Source organism: Myotis daubentonii, chromosome 1 (assembly GCF_963259705.1).
Source record: "Myotis daubentonii chromosome 1, mMyoDau2.1, whole genome shotgun sequence".
In the NCBI taxonomy this organism is placed as follows: domain Eukaryota; kingdom Metazoa; phylum Chordata; class Mammalia; order Chiroptera; family Vespertilionidae; genus Myotis; species Myotis daubentonii.
In genome coordinates, this window is record NC_081840.1 from 171,237,151 (window position 1) to 171,259,447 (window position 22,297).

The 22,297-nt window shown below is 39.3% G+C and overlaps 1 protein-coding gene across 1 annotated transcript in view; it reads right to left on the bottom strand.

Moving 5' to 3' along the window:
• The window catches only part of GRID2 (glutamate ionotropic receptor delta type subunit 2), a 1,378,765-nt gene extending 1,360,933 nt beyond the window's left edge, over positions 1-17,832 (bottom strand). Inside the window, exon 1 of the mRNA XM_059665394.1 lies at positions 17,487-17,832. Within this exon, the coding sequence (XP_059521377.1) occupies positions 17,487-17,574 (88 nt within the window). The 5' untranslated portion in view covers positions 17,575-17,832. The remainder of the gene's footprint in view (positions 1-17,486) is intronic.
• Positions 17,833-22,297: the final 4,465 nt, after the last annotated feature.

Genomic DNA, 22,297 nt, shown 5'->3' on the forward strand with positions numbered 1-22,297 from the left:
GCAGACAATGTGTAACTAAACCACACAAAATTCTATGGAAATGCTTTTACACTTCTATGCAATTTTAATAATTTACACAAGGGGATTCTACTTGTAATATTCACAAAAAATTTAAATTAGCATATTTTTATTTTACTTTTAGTAAATGAAGATTCTGTCAATGATCATTCCATGTTAAATGGAAATAGCTAAATAAATAACAGCATTAGTCTTTTCATATTAGACCCAGAATTTTATTTTTTAAAAAATAAACTCACATTAAGAAATGAGAATGAGCCGAAACCGGTTTGGCTCAGTGGATAGAGCGTTGGCCTGCGGACTGAGGGGTCCCGGGTTCGATTCCGGTCAAGGGCATGTGCCTGGGTTGCGGGCACATCCCCAGTGGGAGATGTGCAGGAGGCAGCTGATCGATGTTTCTCTCTCATCGATGTTTCTAACTCTCTATCTCTCTCCCTTCCTCTCTTTAAAAAATCAATAAAATATATTTAAAAAAAAAAAAAGAAAGTTGACCATTCTCATTAAAAAAAAGAAAAAAAAAGAAATGAGAATGAGATATATACATCAAAGGGTCAGTCACACTATTTAGAATAATATGAGTTGATACATAAGCACACAGGAACTAAAAACCATAAGGCTCCTGCTGTTGTAGGATTAGTATTTTCTAAATAAAAGTAGCTCAAAAATATTTCAAATGGCTCACATTTTAATGACACTATTAACATTGAATCTAAGAAAAGTTTAGAAAAGAATGACAAGAAAAACACTTTGCTTTTTTAGATTAAAATGGGATTGATGGCTATGGAGAATGGCCTTTTTTTTCCCATATGAGGCTGGAAGGGAATTATTGGGAAGCTGCTCTCTGGGATATGACACTGCAGTCATGACAAAATAATTTTGAGTTCAAACCACGCTCAGTTAAACTCCTCTATAATCTTATATTAGTGATTATTAGCATCCTCTGCTGGGGTCCAGCCCCAGCGGGTCCAGGGGTCCCCAAAGGTGTGGAGGGAGTCGGCGAAGAAGGAATGACACGGAGACAGCGTTCAGTTGATCAGCAGCCTAGCCAGGATCTCTAGCCAGGATCTCCAGCCAAGTTCTGGTCTGGATCTCCAGCGAAGTTCTGGTTAGGATCTCCAGCCAGGTTCTGTCCAGGTTCTCCAGCCAGGTTCAGTCACCAGGTTCTAGTCAGGTTCTCTTGCCAATTTCTGTAGTCAGGTTCAGTCCAGGATCTTTTGCCATGTTCTCTCGCTAGGTTCTGTCTCTAGGTTCTGAGGCCAGTTTCTGTCCAGGATCTTTTGCCATGTTCTCTCCAGCGAAGTTCTTCTGTCTCTAGAGAACGTTCTGTGTAGGTTCTGTCTCTCTTGGTTCTGTCTTCTAAGTTCTGTGTTCTTTCTGTCTTGTTACATCTGTATTTATACCAGTTGATTAAATCCTATCAATCTCTATTCCAAAGGTTAGGGCGTTTCTTATCTCCATTCCAGGGAGTAAAGAATATGTAGCTTAAGCATGATTGTTCGTAGTTAAAGTGATTAATTACCCGCCTGGCACTTAGTTGAGGGGTTTTATTCCCTCCCTAACTTCAGGGGGAAATCCCTACCTGGGGAAACAACCTTTCTCAGAGAGGAGACCTTGGTTAAAACACATAGTGCCAAGAAGGTGAGCAAACACTTTAAGAACAGTATGCCATATATGCCAGGTCCCTTGAAACAGCAAGGATGGACTGGCTCCCGGCAATCCTCATCCGCTCAGTCCCTCAGGACAGCACTCAAAAATAATGTGAGACCTTGTTCTTTTACCTGCATCACTCCATGACTGAGTTGATGAATGCAAGCTTCTTAGTCTCTCTCTTAAGCAAATTTTCCTCTTCATTCCCATTTGCCATGATTGGCACAGCCCTCACCAACACACATCTAGAGTTGGAGTGTCATCCCATATACCAAATGGTTTCCGTTTTGATTCCAGGTCAGGGCACATACCTAGGTTGCAGGTTGATCCCCAGTGAGGTCCCATAGAGGAGACAACCCATGGATGTTTCTCTCTCTCCCTCTCCCTCTCCCACCCTCTCTCCCTTCCACTCTCTAAAATCAATTTAAAAAAAGAAAAAAACATATCCTCAGGTAAGAATATAAAAAAGACAATAGATAAGTGCTGGGGAGAGTGTAGTGAACCCTTGTGCACTGTTGGTGGAAATGTAAATTATGCAATCACAATGAAAACCAGTATGGAAGGTTCTAAAGGATTAAAATAGAACTATAGTATGATCCAGTAATTCCACTTCTGGGTATAAATCCAGGACTTGGAATCAGGAACTCAAAGAGATATCTGCGCCTCCATGTTCACTGCAGCATTATCCACAACAGCCAAAATAAAAAATAAAAACAAACTGTCTATCGAAGGATGAATGCATAAAGAATATTCCATTATTCAGCCATGAGATACAAGGATATTCTGCCCTTTGTGACAGCTTGGATGAACCTTGAGGGCAGTGTGCTAAGTGAAATAAGCCAGATAAGACAGAGAAGACAAATATTCTATGATATCACTCATATGTGGAATCTAAAAAAAAGCTTACCTCAGAGAAACAGAGGGTAGAATAGTTACTAGGGGGTGGGGGTAGTGGAGGAATTGGAGAGATTAATCAAAAGGTAGAAACTTTCAGTTATAAAAAAGGTTCTAGTAATCTAGTATATGATATGGTGATTCTAGTTAATAATATGGTATTATATACTTGAAAGTTGCTAAGAGTATAGATCTTACATGTCCTCACCACAAAACAATGTAATTTTTATGCAATGGGATGGACATGTTAGTGCTGCCGTGGTAATAATTTTGTAATATGTAAATATGTCAAATCACAATGCTGTAGACCTTAAAGTCCCACAGTGTTATATGACAGCTAGATCTCAATAAGGCTGGAAAAAACAGCCTCTTCACTGCCTCTGAGGTTGTTTTGTGGAAGCTTTTCTCCTCGTTCCTTCTGATTTATATGGATTAAAATGAACTATTCCACTGGAAAGTCAATCAAGGGCCACAGCATTAAAGTCCATCAGCTACAAGGAGCTCTTTGCTCATCACTGCAGAATAGATTATCTTAGTTTAGAGTTGGAGTAAAAGATACCATATTAAATGATCACAATATCAGTTGTTTGGATTAGCTTTATTATTAATTACTATAAGCACATAGTAACATCAATGCAAGGTCAAGAAAATAATTAACTCCTCAAGGATACTTTATAGAAGAATTGATCATACTTTCTTAGAACTCAAGGGTGCGATAGAAGTTGTTAATACTAGCAAACTATGAATTACAAAAGTGTAACACGTTATCTTTTTTATATTTGTATTATGAAATATTAAAAACATGGATTATTCCAAACTTCCTCTGATGGTATTGATCCGATGGTTCTCTCTGCACGTTCCCTCCTCTCTCCTCTCTCAATTCAGCACCTAAGGGCACTCCCTGCCCTTGCTACAGGAGAAACAAGGTTCCAGCACAAGGTTCTGAAGAGCAGAGAGAGCAGCTTGCTTGACGAATCCATCACAGAGCATCATGCTTGGACACAGACTTCTGGATTGTTCTCTCACTTGCCATTGAATGATCCTGGCATATTATAAACACTCTCCTTCCCTCCGAGAAATGTTGGGGACTGGGCCATCCTATGTGGTGGATGGGGTCTTAAAGGCAAACCTCCATCCCTAACCAAAGTGGAACTGAAAGATACCAAGGGATTTTACTGTAAGGAGAGGCAACGGGCACACATACTAGTATCATTACTTACAATTCAATTACGAAGTTTCAGGTGTATTTATGAAATCAACACTTGTGGAACCACCACTCAGCTTAATACTTAAGACATAATCAGTAATATTGACACCATGCAGCAATCCTAGATCACATCACTTCCCCTTCTCACTTCTCTTCAAATGAACCCCAACCTAATCACTAACCATACTTTTGTGTTTATTTTTGTCATGTGTGTCAGTTTCTTTCTAAAAGTGAAATATTCAATTTCTTCCTGATGGCCTACAATATAGCATCAGCTGGGATTAAACAATGTAGATGCTCATTAAATAATGTATACTGATGGGAATGTCAAACCAGCACAGTGTATACATAATTACCTAATGTGTTTTAAAAGTACAGCCGGAATCTATATATTTTCTTGTAAACATCACCATGGCACACAGAAACTGAGCTAATCATAGGGGTCCTAGCTGTCAGCAGCAGTAACCTTGAAGGACATTCTTTTGCCAAAATAATATTCTTCCTTTGTCCCAGGCTGCGTCTTTCACAGTATTATCCCTCTTTGTGACCTGGAAGCTTCAATCCTCTTATAGGTTCAGCAGCCAAGAGGAAATTTTATCTTCAGAATCTAAACAATATTTTTAGAAATTAAAAGTATATCTTCTCAGCAAACCTGTTTATATAAGCATTCAGAGGCTGAATTTCCGGTTTGTGGATTATTGAAAACCCTTTGTGCCCTATTCCTTGCTTTCAGCCATTTCATTGCTGATTAGCATTGTCACTGAAGGGTGAATAAGAAAAATAAAAAGGAAGAATAAGAACACCCATTTTTGCTGTTTATTAACTGAACTCTTATGGAGAAATATGAAAGTACTGACCAGTTAGTTTTTGAACAATTCCAATTTTCAATGCTTGTCTTATTCACAATTATACCTACATAATTAAAACTTGGTATTAATATGTTTTCCCAATAGCACTTATTCCACTTGGAAAGGAAACTAATGTTACTTGTTCTGTGAGATAATTTTCTGTGTTTGCTACAGTAAAAAACTGTCATTTTCACTGATGTTCTACACATCTAGAAGAAAGTACAGATTAGTAATATGAAATAGTAGCATACTATTAACTTCAAAAGAGGAAGAAAAAATAAAAATAAGTGCATTTTCTCTATACCCAAGAAACCATGCTTAGAGGGATGAGCTGATATGTGGTAATACATTTAGAAATGGTCTCATTACTTCTATTAATTACAGGATAACTGGATCTCAAAGCCACCTCCTTTACAGGACCTTATAGCATAACTACTGGCATCTATAGAAAATAAAAAAGATGAAAAGAGGCAAATAGTAGAGACTTTCTCTTAGGTCTATGGCATGACTGTATTGTTTTTGTGCCCTATAGGTACAAGGTGAATGATTAACCATCAGAAACTTGAATAAAGAGATTTCTACTGTAAATGAAGACCTTCTGTAAGTGATCATCTTATCACATCATTTTTTCTGAAATATATTTTTGCTTTATGGCACCTTAAGGGCATCATAAAGACGGCATTTATCGAATTATCATAGTCCCCTTTGTCGTAACAATAGTCTTTCAACTGTGAGTCCTGAATTGCTCTACCTTCAGCTTCCTGATAATACAGTATGAACTCAGGAGGCAGATATGCCTAAAAACATCTAAAGAATGGAAAACATGTATTATGTGTGTACTTTTGTATTCAACATAATAGGCACTCAATAAGCATTTGTTGATTTTTTAAAAAAAAAAATTACATGTCATGGTCTTCATCTACCTTAAAACTATATTTTTGCAAATGAGTATGAGGATATAGATTATGATTTCTCATCTTAAATATAATGAACTATCAAAAATGTCCCAAATCCAACTTGACTGCACCACCAAAGAACAGAAGAGTAATTCCTCTCAAATCTGTGCATGAGCCCATGCTAATGATATGTTAAATTTTTTAACAGTTTTATTAAGAAGAAATTTATCATGATTTTCATAAAGTCCATGCCTCCTTTCAGTTTTGCTGAGAATTGCTGGTATTTCTAAAAAGAAAATTCACTAGTTTCCTGTTGTCACCATTCATAGAATCAGCAAAGAAGAGAAAAGATCCAACAATGAAGAGCAAGACAGTAATTGCCACTATACCACTAGCGCAGGGTTGTCTGTTGTCAGATTGTGGAGATTATCAGAAGGAAGAATCCTTCTTCTAGATTTTAATTCACCCTAAACTGCATGCAACAGAGCACTAGAACTGACTCTCTCATCCTGCTTTAACTTCTAATAGATTACCTGTTCTTTGGTTTTTAAGGTAATCAGCCAATCTAAAATGAGCTGCCAGTGTGGTATGTCATTTCAATGATGTCTAGGTTAAGTAAACTAAGCACTTCACCAATTTCAGGTGCCCATTCTAATTTAAATTTGGATTTAAATATGCTTAGCATTTCTTTCAAATGATTACATATCACCACCTAGAAAGTTATGAAATAGTAAATTTGAAATATTTTTTAATATTATGTATCTCATTAACTATGTTCTTATGTTCCAGCCATAACACAGTTTGCTTTTTTATCACTCATCGTTATGCTCAAACCACAGGACTCCTATCCCCTCACTGTTCATGTAGTCCATGTTTACACATCAATTAATAAATGTAACCAAGCAGAAACAACCATGTGACATTCATATTACATTGTTCCCATAAGACAAAATGTTTTCTTAGAGGAGAAAACACTGGAAATTTCTCTCTCTCTCTCTCTCTCTCTTTCTCTCTCTCTCTCTCTCTCTCTCTCTCTCTCTCTCTTTCTCTCTCTCTCTCTCACACACACACCCACACCCACACACACACACACACACAAATATAATTCACTGACATCTAGCATTCTTATTTCAATACAAATCCTATTTTAGTGTCAAAATCAATGTAATATACATAACTTATGTGTTACTAATAGACCAATGAAATAATTAAGATTCATTTTTAGGAGGCTGAATTCTGAGATTAGAAAATTTAGAACATTTTCCTTTCCTCATTTTCACCTATGACTAAAGATCTGACAGCTATGGTATAGCACAAATAGAAGTGAAAGTTCTATAAAAGGAAATATTTAAATGTGTCGCTGAAAATTAATATCTTATGAATTTCTTTCATCTATTTAATTTCTATGTGGCAATGATATGCATTGCCTCGTGAAATAACTATTGCTTTTTTTAAAAAAAAAAATTGTTCCAAAGTGATTTTTTAGTAAATCAAATGCATACTAGCAGTGAAACCTATAATCAATTCAAATGTGTCTATTTATTGCTACAAGAGGATTTTATGCTATTTTAATGCTGCTACATAGGAATACTGTAAGTTCTTAAAATTAGTACATTAAATAACATATTGACTCTATTTGTAATGGCATATCAATACTCTTTAAGGTATAATCCACTTGTAATTTCAGGTAAGACATTTTTATCTAAGTTTGAGTGCTAATCTGGGAAATGAAATAAAGCAAAATGCAGAACAACTAATAGAGTCTGTTTCAGAAAGGACATCTAAGCTTTCTCTGGTTAATTCTACTGGCATCGGCCTGTATCACTTGATCCAAGGTTACAAAGACAAACAACAATGCTATCCAATCACTTGCTGTCCAAACTAAGGAATCAAATATGTTTACATAAAGAGAAATACTTTGTTTTAAATCTTATTTTTGAAAAATTCTTATGATTGAACTTTTTAAAAATTATCGTATATATCCCAGCACTCACCTTTTTAAAAAAAATTATTTTTTTAACCTTTATTGTTGAAAGTATTACATATGTCCCCTTTTTTTACCCCACTGACCCCCTCCAGCCTGCCCCTGACCCCAGCCCTTCATCACCTATTGTCTGTGTCAGTTATGCACATATGCATACAAGTTCTTTGGTTGATTATCTCCCACCCACCCACCCTTCCCATCCTTCCCTCCAAGATTCCACACTTTCAAAATCCTCCCTTTACCTCAAATCCCATCCCCCACTCCTTTGTTTTCCCTTATTGCAAACCTTATAGAGTTCCTCATGTCCCATTGTATATTTGAATCCTCCCCAATCAGTATTTTGTCTGTTCTAATCCACGGAAACCACTTTTTATCAGAGTTACCTTGGTCCTCAACATTTTCAAATGCGGTAGTCAAGTCTCAATTTTCATTCACAGAATTTAACAGGGTGTCTCATTTGATTCTTCTTGATACTTTACTCACTTAGTTTCCAGAACAGCACACCCTCTGCTTTTCTTTCTAACTCACAGGTCATTCAATTTGATCTTTTCCTGGATCCTCTCCCTCTACATTTTGGACTGTCCCATAGCATAGTCCTGGAGTTCTCTCTACACAGTTATTCCCTAAATAGGCTACCTCCCCCGTTTCTTTAAAGACTATGTCTATAATGATGAATTCCAAATATACAGCTTGAATCCATAAATTCCAGACTCACAGAATCGAATGCCAACTTAAATTCTCACATTTGATGTGTAATAGGAATATCCAATTTAACAAATGCAAATTTTGATATCTATCTGAAGCTTGCCCATTGCCCACGTTTCCTATTTTAGTTAATAGTAACACATTTCACCCACTTAGTTCAGGTAAAATACCTTAGAACCCTCTTTACTTCCTCTGGATTTCTCCCAGCTGAATCATCATTCAGAAAAATCCTCTTTCTTCTACCTTCAGAATAAATCTACAATCTGACAACTACTCAGTTAAGTTACAAACTAGTCCAATCCACTATTGTCAAGCTAAAATTCATACAGTATGTCTTCTCCACCCAGTCCGCCCAAGCAGAGAAGGTTACCTTTCTAAAATACAAACTATGAAACGTGGGGTATGGGGTGCAGACTTTTCTTCCCGTGGGTTCTTGTCCTCATGAAGTTTGAAGAATAAACTCGTAGACAGAAAGGCTTATTTAATAAGCCTATATACCTGGACAACTTAAATACCTTACCATAACTACCATAGTCCCTACAGGACCTCCCCTAGTTGCCTCTCAGACCTCATTTCCTTCTCCTACCTGCTTTGCTCATTACGCTATAGCCACAGTGACTTCCAAGGTGTTCCCGAGTGTCTTGTCTCAGGGCCATTGCCTCTGTTATGCCTTTTCCTGAAATCCTATTCATCAGATAGCCACATGACTGATTTCCTTTCTTTGAGTTATGTCTCTGCTCCAATGGCCATATCTTGAGAGAGGTCTTACTGAAATGAGTTTTAGGGCCAAAATAGGTAGGTTTAGGGAGTCAGAGATAAGGAGGGTCCATGGGAGAGGAACACATAGATGGAGACTTGAAGACACCAGGGTACCTATCTTACTTGTACAGAGGATAGAGATATACCACAGGCTGATGGAAACATTTCTGGTCTGAGCAACTAAAACAGCCATAAACCAAGGACAGACAGGGGTATCTCTGACCTGAGCAATTACAGTGACCATAAGTTAGACCAAAAGTAGCCCAGACCTGTGTAGCTGGGAGAGCTATAAGATAAGGCTTTCCCTGACAGCACAACTGGTAGAAAACCGTAAGATAATCAAAAGTGACTTCAATCAGCAAGATAAGGGGAGAGAAAGTGGGAGGCAACATGTGGACTTTGAGCTTTGAAATTAATACCATATATCAGAATAACCAATGAGGAAAGCAGGGGTGGTCGTCCCAAATTAAGCAAAGGAACCAATAAAAAAATGGTCGGATTCAAACAAAGAACTGCAGCATATATAAACTGGAGACAAAGGGACATGAGGGAGGGGATTTTTTTTTTATTTCCCCGTTAGAGAGAGAGAACAGGCTTTTCCCATTGTGTGGGGCTCCCCATGGAGTCCCCTTTGGGGACACTCCTGCCCAGATGGAGTTTGTATCTGTTTCCAATAAAATTCTAAATTTTTTATTAAATAAGCCTTTTTGTCTACGAGTTTATTCTTCAAACTTCATGAGGACAAGAACCCACGGGAAGAAAAGTCTGCACCCCATACCCCACGTTTCATTACCATATCACCCTATTCAAAACAGCAACTTCATTCACCTGCCAGTCCCTCATTTTTCTTCATAGATTTATCATTACCTGAAATTATAACATTATGTTTTCTTATTTCTCCTTTGCCCGCCCGATGAGAATGTAAACTCCGTAAACTAAAAGAAGAGAGGTTATTTGTTCAACATTCCAGGGCCTAAAAGCAGTACTTCATAGAGAAGAGATTCAGAATAAGTGTTTGTTGAATGCAAAAACCTGCTCCCAATTAGCACACTTACCAAATGTTGGCAGTAGTGCTTACCTTACCCTGCAGTTTCAAGAACATTAACATCTGGAATTATGACTTTAATAATGAAGCAAACACCTTATTTATGTACTCAGAGCAATGACATATGATTATTTCTAGAAGTTATTTGAATTATTAGGGAGTGAAAAAAGTATAAAAATTATTTTAATAAAATTAATTACTTGATCTTTTTCATGAATCAAATATTTTCAAATAAGAAACTTGACTCAGAGTGACTTAAAATTTCTAACACACACAGGCAGGTGCTTAGCTTCTTGTACTTGCCTCTGAGTTTCCCTCTATTCACCTGGGGAAGATTTCAAGAGGTCAACCCAGCCTCAGCTGCACATGAATAACCCCTAGGTAAGCAACAATAAGGTGAAAGAGCACCTGAGGAAGGAATCCAAAACTTGGAAGATCTTTGACAAAATATTGAATGTTTCTTTTACATTCTAGTGATACCAAACATGTGTGGATATTCCTGGTGTGCATCCAGTTTGTAAATTCCAAACGTTACAGTGGTCTGTGGTGGTTGGAGCATAAGACTACTAATTTCTCCAATCAGCCTTAATAAGTATTTCACTGTACTGTAAGAGTAGCACTGAATATAACACATTAGTATTAATGCTAGACACAAGAGAAACAAAATCTAAAAAAAAAAAAAAATCCACCTCTCTCAATCCACTACTTGTAGTTATCTAGACTATCTGATGAATAAAATGTTATGCATAATTCTTGTTCATACCCTAAAAATCTTCATTTAAGGCAGTGGTTCTCAACCTTCCTAATGCTGCGACCCTTTAATACAGTTCCTCATGTTGTGGTGACCCCCAATTTCATTGTTACAAATTGAACATAATTAAAGCATAGTGATTAATCACAAAAAACAATATGTAATTATATATGTGTTTTCTGATGGTCTTAGGCGACCCCTGTGAAAGGGTCGTTTGACCCCCAAAAGGGTCGTGACCCACACGTTGAGAACCGCTGATTTAAGGGGTCCTTAATTTGTGTGATTAAGGTTTTATTCTCCACCTATTTCCCCTAATATAGCTGTGTTTTAATTCACTCTACACCTAGCTATTAAGACAGTTATATGAACCACACAACTGTATCTCTTCTACAAATTCCTGAAATATAGTGTTTTATTTATTTCTCAAATATATTATTTTAGTATTTTTTTCTTATCCTTTAGCTATCCATCTGATCAGTTGATTTTGTTCTGAGCTTTCAATAACACATTATCCCAACAGTTTATTAATTAATATTGGCACAGGGCAAAGTCTAACATAATATGACTAACTGTTCCTTCATTTAACCTATTATTGCATGTGATTTTTGTTGATATTAAAACTAATTTATCAGTTTAAAGTTGACTAAGTTTCATCCTCTTATAATGGGATGTACTAGAAGAAAAATTTTGCCGCTTTAAAAAAATTCAATAAACAAAAAAATTAAGAAGTGATAACAGACATTGGTTGTATATTACCATACAAACCAGATGGGTGTGGCACATGTGTGGCAATAATGACACTATTTATATATATATATCTCTATTTGTGTTCACATATATGTTTATTCATAGCTCCGTGTGTATGGGATTCATGTTACAAACATCAATCAGTTCTGAACTCCAAATGTTCCATAGGAAAGCAGAACCATGGCAGTGAAGAAATTGCTTAACAAACTCACTCACTAATCTCTGTTTACACCAGCATCGTTATGCATTTTTACAAACTTCTTGGTGTCTTAGACTTTTCAATAGAGAAGGAGTATTAGTTTAAGAATATATTTTGTTATCGAAAATTTTGTTATTTTCAAATTTGTGAAAATTTACATGACTAGGTCTAGGAAGCTCATCTATCTACAGAATAGAGGGCGTTGATAAATCCTAAAATTAAATTCTCACAAGAATAAGAGACAGGATATGATATTTCCTCTTCAGGTTTGAAAATAAAAACCACCTGTACTTTACAACATCACAAACCTCATTAAATGGCATTTTTCCCCTGAGGATTTAAGAGAATATATATTTCATGTGATTTTCAAATAGGACAACAAAGGAACAGCTCAGAATGCAGTGACACCTAATGGCAAAGCTATCTTTGTAGGCCATAAATGTATTTTCTAATAAATGTATTTGTAGTAAAAATCTAAGTATTCCAACTCACCAAAATGCAGTCTGTAATCTGAAATATCATGAGGATTCACTAGCAATGCCAAATACTGGACTTTTTTAAACTAAAAGAATATATGCAAGTAAAAAATTCTCCATGAAAAAGTGTGGTTTTGAAATTACAATATTCCTTTGAGATAAAATTACAGTATGATAAATTTAGCTTTAGAGATTAGAATTAAATGTAACGCATCTTCAATTACTTTTAAGAATTTCAACTGGTTGTTACGGTTGGATAAGTTGAAAGTTAATCACCTTGATTTTTATTCATATTTTAATTGAAATTTATAGGAGGTATTTACTGAACGTACATTTGGAGTAGAAAGCAAAGGTCCTTAGTGTACTGACTTATTAGTCATGTCATAGTTGATAGCATTGAATAATAACATTGTCTAAGTTAATGCACATCTAAACGGTGCTCAAATAACTGTTTTAATGACACAGAATAAAGGTAAAGTATAAATTTATTTTAAATTCAGAAACTACTTCTTAATACATTCTAAGGTTATACTATGTATTACCCATAATTCAGAGAGCAATGAGCTCTTATAAATAATAAGAGGACAGTTTAAATCATTGAGATATTTTTTTACAGTGGGAAGAGTCCTTGATGATCTGGGAGCTATCATTAAACAATGCAAATCACAGTGGAAATGCTTTTACATTCTGTATTTGATAGAAAAGTCCTCAATAGCAACAGAATAAAAACTGATGGCTTAAATCTACCCTCTATTTGTGTTTTATAATGCATTGATACATTTTACTCAACCACCAATTTTGTACTTTAATTTGCACTTTCCCATGATGAAAATACTCTGAATTGTGTAAGGCTTCTCAAATGTCATAGTTGATGATTATGATCTTGGAGGATAAAGCATCAATGGCTAATGAGAAAAACATGAGTAAATGCTTGGTTCCTAGTTCCTGCTGGCATAAGGTATTTTACCATGACTGCCAACAACAAAAACATGCTAGTCATTTTTGTAATAAATGAGTAAGTACTCAGTGTCAGTGTTTCCTTGCAGAGATAGATAACTGAGGATAGCTCATTTCGATCAGTTCTGTGAGCACAAGACCCAGATAAAGAAATGAGCATACATTAAGCTGTTAAAGCATGAGATCCTCCATATTAGATATGAAGCAAAGCACAAACTGTGCAGTTGGCTGGAAATGCCACCTAATCCCTGCTTAATTAAAGCAGTGCTCTAAACTCCTGTTGTGTTAAGGGAGTCAAGAGTGTGGGATGACTGATGTATGAAGAAAATAGCACTCGGCGTGGCTAATCTCAAAGACTTTGGAGCTTTCTAGCGACATAAATCAGAGCGACTTCTGAATAGCCTCATAAAACACAGTATCATTGCCATTCCACTCACGACGTTCTGATTCTTCCTACAGCATGCAGATCATTAGGAAACTTCTAAGCAATCAAGTAATGTGGGTCTGATGAAATTACTCAGTCAATGCACAGCCTTAAAGTAGAAGCATAATTTCAAAATCGCATAGTTTTTAATGTGTCAAAAGACCTTTCTTTGGGGTGGGGGATGAAGATCACAATGGAGGTGATTCATTTCTACATACTGTGTCCGTGTACCTAGAATATTCATATATTAAACAGCATATAATTATCAATTTTGTAAAAATGTCTTAACAGAAACACAAAGTAATGATATTATGCATTTTGACGGCAATAAATACATTTCCATTTCAATCATTAACTTAACCATTAGAATATACCTCATCATTGTAGTGAATTAATGTGTTTAATACAGCATGTTGTAGTTTAAAATATGTAACTGACTATATTAATCTACCTGCATGAATAGTAGGAAATAAAGAGAAAGAAAGAAGAATGGAGAGAGTTGTCATACATATATTTTGGTTCGATACCAAAAGGATTCCATATTTAAAGAATCTCTTATAATGGAATACTACTAGGCCATCAAAAAGAAGGAAATCTTACCTTTCGCAACAGCATGGATGGATCTGGAGAGTATTATGCTAAGTGGAATATATTAACCTCTGAAGTGCACACAAATTAGTCTTGAAAAAGACAAGTAGCATATGATCTCACTTATATGCGGAATCTAATGAACAACATTAACAAACAAAAAAGAAACAGGCTCATAGGTACAGAGTCAGAGAGGAAGGGGTTTGAGGGATGGGTGAAAAAGGTAAAGGGATTAAGCAAAAAAAAAAAAGTTAAAAACACAGACAACAGTAGTTACCAGAAAAAAGGGGGGTGAGGGGAGATAGGGTAAAAGAGGGCTAAATGGTGATGGAAGGAGACTTAACTTAGGGTGATGAACACACAATACAATATACAGATGATGTTTTATAGAATTGTACACCTGAAACCTATGGAATTTTATTAACCAATACATTCAATTGAATTAAAAAGAAAACTAAAAGTATAAACTCACTGAGACACTAAATCTATATGCCCCACACTGAAGTATGTGTAAAAGGTGTTCAATAAGTACATACAGGATGGTGACAATATTGGCAAACAAAAGGAACCTATTGCAGCAGTGTCTTTTATCTTGCCATCTTGTCTGAACTACACATTACAGCTACTTTCTGCTTAAACACATCACATGAGGCTGTGGAAACCTTTCATTTCTGCATATCTCCTTATATCTCTCAAGTTGAAACATTCTTTCCCTCCTGTTTCATCGCTTTCATCCCTTTAGTCCTGAAATAATATATTTACCATATGCATATTTCTCAGATTAAATATCAAAGCGTATTTCTCAGATTGAATATCAAATGAAAGCAGTCACCTCTTAAACATAATTCTCTTTTCCTATCCAACCAAGCAAGTAAACTGATCCAATGAATAGTAACAGGTGCTTTAAAATTTTAATATATGGGCATTCAGTTTTGAATTTATTATCGTCAGCCTGAGGCAGGGGGGGAAGGGGGAGACAATTTTAACCTCTGAAGTGTACACAAATTAGTCTTACTTCTGTCATTTTTTTAAATTTAGGAGGTCATATTTTCACTATATCATAAAAGATATGGAGCATTTGAAACAATCATCAATTTGCTAGCTTTGTGGCATTATTAGGTAGTCTATAAAAGAAGCTAATCCTCTTGCTAATGTACTAATTGCATTCAAGTCAAATTAATTGTCTAAGAAGTAACGATTTCTTTCAGTAGGACATGCTCAGTTCATGCATACAACCAGCTTTCTAAAGAAATCTGTAATTTGTACACAGTTACTTTTTTGGTCTAGTTATAAATAAGTAAGCCATGTCACACTGACAGACAACAGAATGGAAAGGAAGAAAAAAATACAACAGTTGTGTTCTATTTTGAAACAAATAGCCCAGACTGCATTGCAAAATAGTATTCATCTGGTAAAGGATAGCAAGAGCTGTAGGTGTTTGCAAATAGTGTATTTATTGTGTAGACCACAGCATAAGCAATAAAATAAGCATGTATCCCCAAGCCTTCCCTCCTGAGTGATAAAGAGCATAAGGCAGAAACCCCTAATCATAAAATTGAATGCAAAAGTACAACAACATATATTTACATTCTCGTTGCAGTCATTTACACTGGACATAAATGTAAGTCATTTATTTAAGAGGAGCCCAGTTCATTTCTGAACTCCATCAGAACATTACTGAACCCCTCCATAAGACCATAATTTCTCCCTGAAAAGTTCAGAACCCACAGGCTCTGTTAGCCCCCAAGCAAAAGGTGATCTAACAGGCAAGCTATCTAGTGTTTCATTTACTTAATGCCTAAGTGCAAGGTTTTCTGAATTCTGACCTCATTACTCCTTGCACAGAGACATATGGTTCTATTGATATAAATAATAGAGAATGGCAGACATGTTTACAAAGACAATGTCTGAGACCCAGAGAGAGGGAGCCCCCCGGAGCTGAGGGGCTGGCCTCTTGGGCACGCACATGATGGAAGACCCTGGCGTGGGCAGGCACAACCGCCACCTGCAGCAGGTTAGGCTTACAGGAGCGAGAGAGGGAGGGAGGGAGCGGGAGAGAAAAGGAGGGAGAGAGGGAGAGAGAGAAGGAGGTGGAGGGAGGAGCGGGAGAGTGTGTGTGTTGCGCGGGGGAGGGGCAGGGGGACTGAAAGGGGAGATGCTGCGACCCATCTGTCTCCTCAATTTGCAGAACATCACGCCGTGTGGACAGATAAAAGTCCTGTGCCCAGAAATATGCCCCAAGAGGGGCCTCTCTTCAGCCCGATCAGGGAATCTCGCTGGCCCGCAGATGCGAATTTCCGAAAAGGAAATTGCATTAACGCAAAGGCTGCACGAGCTCGTCTCCGCTCAGCTCTCGCGGATTAGCAAGTGAGAAGAGTTGGAGCCTGGCGCTGCGAGCGCCGTGCATGATAATGACGCGGAGCCCCCGCCCGCCCCGGTCCGCCTGGGCCAGTCCGGTCGCCAATAGGTGGGGCCGCGAGCATCTCCCCCGCGGCTCGGGTCCTTCTCCCGGAGTCCCGCCGCCCCGCGTCGCCCGAGCGCCCCCGCTCTAGGCCTTGCGCGGTAACTGAGAGCAGCCGGCGAGGCGAGGCAGGTGTCGGCGAGGCGGCCCACGAAGGTGCCCGGCGCGCCTCTGCTCCCCGAGCGCCGCGGGGCCGGTCTCACCGCGCGCCAGGCCCGGAGATCGCGAGCGAGGCAGCGAGGCGCGTGGCTCCGGGTCCCCGCTCCACCGCCCCCGGTCCCTCCCGCCGCGGTGGCGGCCCCTCTGCGCGAGCACCGCAAAGCCAGGAGGACGCGGAGGACCGGGAGGCTGCGGGCGCCTCCAGCAGCCCGTCCCCGGCGCTCGGCGCTGCGGCGAAGGCAGCGGCTCACGTTGCAAAACCACCTGTTCGAGCCGAAGGGAGCGCCCCCCACCTCCCACCCCAGTTCGCTTCGCCTCACAGATGCTACCTCTTCGGTGCCCTCCAAGATCATCTTTAAAAAATAGAGCCAGTGTGTCTCCGGGGGAGAATATGGGAAACTGAGTCAGCCCATTCAACTTCCCTGTGCGCTGAAAACCCCGCACGCCCCGGCACACACGCACCCCGGGGCGAACTCGAGACCCCCGCGCGTGCAGCCCGCTCTCCACGATGCACCGCCAGCCACCAGCACCCGCCCCGGGCGCGCATCACGCACACCCGGCCAGGGACTGAGCAAGTGGAGGGCAGGGTGCGTGGACGCGGCGGCGAACCGCAGCCGCCGCCGAGCAGCCCCACGCAGGGCGCAGAGGGGGCCGCCCGGGGGAAACACGGGCGAACCGACGCGGTCAAAAGTAGCCGCTGGCAGCACCTGCCCTCACTTACCGATGTGGATGATCGAATCCGCATTCCCGGCGTCCCAGGTTCGAGACCACCACACGGACAACACCAAGACCAAGGGGAAAACTTCCATCTCCTCCGCTGCTGGCTTTCTTGGACGGCGGCTCTTCTTTCCAGACGATTTCAACACGCACAGTCCAGAGAGTTTGGGGTCACGATGGAGTTGAGCACAGCTTTTCCTCTTCCCCCTAAATTCCTCCTGCCAGAGCGAAGCCTTGACTCGCCGAGGATGGCTGGGCGAATAGGAGAAAGAGCTCAGCCTGAGGAATCCTCCTTCGCAGAGCCGTGTCACTTGGAAGGAAATGTTGGCATCGCCAGAGTTGTTTGCAGTTTGGCTTTAAAAAAAAAATGTATCCAGCCCCGGCTGCACTGGGGCAGGGGGAGAGGCTGGAGCTCAGACCTTGCCCATCGCTGCGCCCGGGCCCGGGTCTGGCGTCCCGGCTCCGCAGCAACTTCCAACAGACCCACCCCCCTCACGCCGGATGTCCCCCTCCCCCTCCCCCTCCCCAACCAAAAAGCACAGCCCCCCTCCGGCCCGAACGGCCCCGCAGAGAATCACTTGTCTTCGTTGCCAAAATAAAATCTAAATGGGAAGGAGAGATTAGGAGATTCCGAGCGGAGCTGCCAGGTTCCAAGCAGGGAAGGGGGGTTGGGGGTTGGGGGTGGGGGGAGCCTCTCCAAGAGGGGTAGAAAAAGTGAACTTCAAGGTAATGCAGATAGTAATGCAGAGAAAATCCGTTTCCAGCGCGAGGCGGGGAGCGGAGCTCGGCGAGGCGGGCCCGGGAGGCAGGATCGCTCGGGCGCGGTTGGCGGGGGAGTTGCGCTGGGCGCGCGCAGCCGGGCAGGGCTGGCGGGCGGGCGGGCGGGCGGGCGGAGGGAAGCCGCCGCGGCTGCAGGATGCTTTCGGAGCGGTTCGCCTGGCGGGATGCGGAGCGCGAGGGAAGAGCGAGCTGGGCAGCTTCGGCAGCAGCCCCACGTTGCCTGGAAATGGATCACCTAGAGAACCAGCGAGCCTGCGAGAGAGCGGTGCTGTCAGGCGGAGAGAGGGGGAAACCGAGAGAGGAAGAGCTTCTCTCTAATAACCACCTCCTCCCCCTATCTGCAATACAAGGCAGAAACAAAATAGTGCTCTCATTTCCCTTGGAATCTTCAGCCGGGACTGAAAAAAGGGCAGGACTCGGAGAGAAAAGACGTTGAAGCCTTTAAAAAAAAGAAGAAGAAGAAAAGAAAAAAACAAGGTTAAAGGCAACCTAAAAAGCCACCCCACTTCTATAACCTTGCTATTGCTATTCTCCAACAGGTATCAGACTTTTTCTAGTCATTGCCTGGAATTAGTCACATTAGTTTAAAAACAAATTAGGGACACCTGGTCACTAAGGGAGCTGAGACCTAGAAAGCTTTTAATGAGATTTCAATTATAAAGTTATAAAAAGGAGAGGGCGTGCTAATTGCCTTTTATACAATGTGGGGTTTGTGGGGGTTTTGGGGGTGTTTTTTTTTTTCTGTCTCCAGTGTATTTTTTAGGAATTCAGGATAGAAAAAAGGATAAAAAAAGATCTTGAAATAAAAGATATAATAATTAAATAAAACTGAAATACATGCTTCAGGGAAGCATTTGATCAAAATATTACATTTAGTAGCTTGGTAACAGATTAGTTATATAAAAATTAAGAATAAGGAAATTGGTTGTTTCTCCCTCGAAAGAGCTGAGAGAGAAAGTACTGAATGACAGCATCCCAATCCTGGAATGAAAGAATTTTCTGTAAATTTGTTCCTTAAAATAAAATCCTGAGGATTGTGACTTGCCTTCTACAGATGAACATATCCAGTCTGGCTTCATTTCAGACTGCTAACACAACCCAGAGACTAGTTGAGACCAGGCATTATTATTATTATTTCAGTTATGCTTGGAATCCCTTGGGAATATTGCTACTTGGGATGTATGGTTGTCAAACTCCTCAAACCACCTCTCAGAGCCCCCCTTACCCTCAGGTTTGGCAAGCCTCTTCTCGCTCTCTGACTTGAGTCCTTCTCTCAATCTAGTCTGGTGAATTGAGCTATTGTTTCTCCAAACACAATTGAGTGTTCTTTTCTCTGTGACATGCTTCTTTCATTCATCCCCTGCATTATTTCCCTGCACATCCCAGTAAATGTTGTGCCTCCATATTGTTATTTATGTTAATAGTTAGGTTGGAAGGCATTTATTCATCTTCCCAATCACTCTCCTCCAACACTTCAAGACTTAGTTCAAATTCCTTTTGCCCATGAAGTTGCACACAATGTTGTAATGTGACATAAACCCATCCTCTGCTGTGCTCTCCTAGTATATTCTACCCTCATATTAGCCTTTTGATCGACCTCCTCCTGAATTAGCTATCAAGGCCTCTACAGTGAGGACCATAGCAATTCACATTTTATTCGCTGTGGCATTTACATAGAGTCCCTTTGTTGACTGGAATTTCATTGTTGACTTGAAATGCAACACTTCCTTCTGAATTTGTCATAAAGCAGTGCTTCCAAGAAGACATCACTGATTACTACCTCTCAATTTTGATCATTTCTTTATCTCTTTTTGTCATTAGTACACCTGGACTCAATATTGATTGTATTCACATTGTTGTTGGTGTCGTTTTACTTTTCAGAGGGTTCTATTGCAATGTCATGGATTATATTTTGTTGGTACAGATAATGAATCTTTGAAAGAATGGATGTATCTCCCCATAGCTTGCTTCTATTATATTATTCACAAGTGCATTTTCAAAACTGATGAGTCACTCTGTGCTCTATCAAGAAAAAATATAAAATAATTATTAACATGGAAAGAACACTTTAATATCTTAGAGTCAGAGAACTAGCAAGAACTTCAAAGCATTAGCTGATCCAGTCATGGCATAACAAATGTCATTCCTGGAGCTAGCTAAATATAGTCCATTCAGACTATTTTCTCTCTTGGAAATCTGTTCTAGTATATTACAAGCAAAACATTTTCATTATTCCCAAATCCTCCCATTTAGTGGTTCTCAAAGGTGGCTTCACTTTGGAATAACCTGAGAAACTTTTCACAAAAATCACTTCAAATTAATTTAATCAAAATACTGGGTTTGGGGGCCTGGCCAATATGTTTTACATGACTCTAATGTGAAGCTATGGTTCAGAACCACTGTTGCAATACTCAAACATGTAAATGAATCTGAGTGACACATCACAAAATACCTTAAGGCATCATGAACCATGAGATACAGCTTTCCAAAAGTAACACAAGAGAGTTAATGCAAAATTAAAGCATAACAGTGGCTTATTGATTTGCAATTTAAGAATATCAATCAATCATTTCAATGCCCAAATAATGTCTGTACCCAATGTGAGCTAATTAATAGTTTTTGTATGGAATATAAGTTTAAACACATTTTAACAAATTATGTGTTAACCATATTTTCCACTATTCTAGAAAATTGCATCTTAGTTAACTACAAAGCTTTTATAAATTTTATTGATTTTTTACAGAGAGGAAGGGAGAGGGATAGAGAGTTAGAAATATCGATCAGCTGCCTCCTGCACGCCTCCTGCTGGGGATGTGCCCACAACCAAGGAACATGCCCTTGACCGGAATCAAACCTGGGACCTTTCAGTCCGCAGGCTGATGCTAGTCTATCCACTGAGCCAAACCGGTTAGGGCTAGTTAGCTACAAAGCTTTTAATGTGTAAGTTAGATGTTCAGTTCCAGAGGGAAAAGAATAACAAGTTTATTGGATGCACTTTCATGGAGGCATTTTTATGAAGGCTATCTTATTAGTCTAATTAAAGCTGCTTAGCTGTAATCCAAACATTATCACATGGAGATGGTTGCTGAATCTGGCTCTCTGCAATGAAATTCAGAACTTTTTGACAGTCTAACATTTTGGGAAAAACAGCCTTCATTCATTAAAGTTTCACATCCAATGATTAATTTTTTGAAATTAAAATGTAAGTGAAGCAGGATTCATGAATTTATTCCTCCTATGTGAAGACCATCACTTCATTCAGGCATTAGTTATGATATGAGCATCAATAATTTGAAGAAATGGTAGATAATCTGAGCAGTTTTAAGACACAAAACATAATGATTAATTTTACAGAAAAAACAAATTTGGGGGAAATGTTAATTTGGATTTTTGAAGGGACATACACATGCAGGCTCTTTTAATCATGTACAATGTACTTTGTATAAAGAAACAATCTAATGGAAATCCTTGGAACATATACTTCTTTCACTTTCACTTTTAAAAAACTAGAAATACTAATGTCTGAACTTTAAATATCATCTTCTCACTGAATATTATAAAAGTCATAAGTCAACTTATATTAGTTAATTTTAAAGGATTCTTCAGTAATATTCAATGATTCAGAGATTTACTTTCAGTATAGAAATCAGTTAATTTAGGAGAGCCCATATGAAAATTAGGGGAGAAAGTTAGCTTTGAAAAGAATATAGGGGGAAAATAGAATCGAATGTACCTAACACAGTCCTTTTAATTCACTAGACAGCAGGTCCTGCAACAACGTGGTTTTGTGTAACGTTTTTTCATTTTAACATTGATGAGGGGGGTGGGGGTGGGAAATCAGCTCCAGACATGTCCATGTCCAAGTGGGTATTCTCCAGGTACTCTGGTTTCCTCCCATATCCCAAAGATGTACACGTGATGTGAATTGACATATCTAAATTGTCCCAGTGGGAATGAGTGTGGGTATGACTAACCTGCCAGAATAGACTCTTGTCACCCTCCACCCTGAACTAGAATAAGCAATTTGGAAAATAA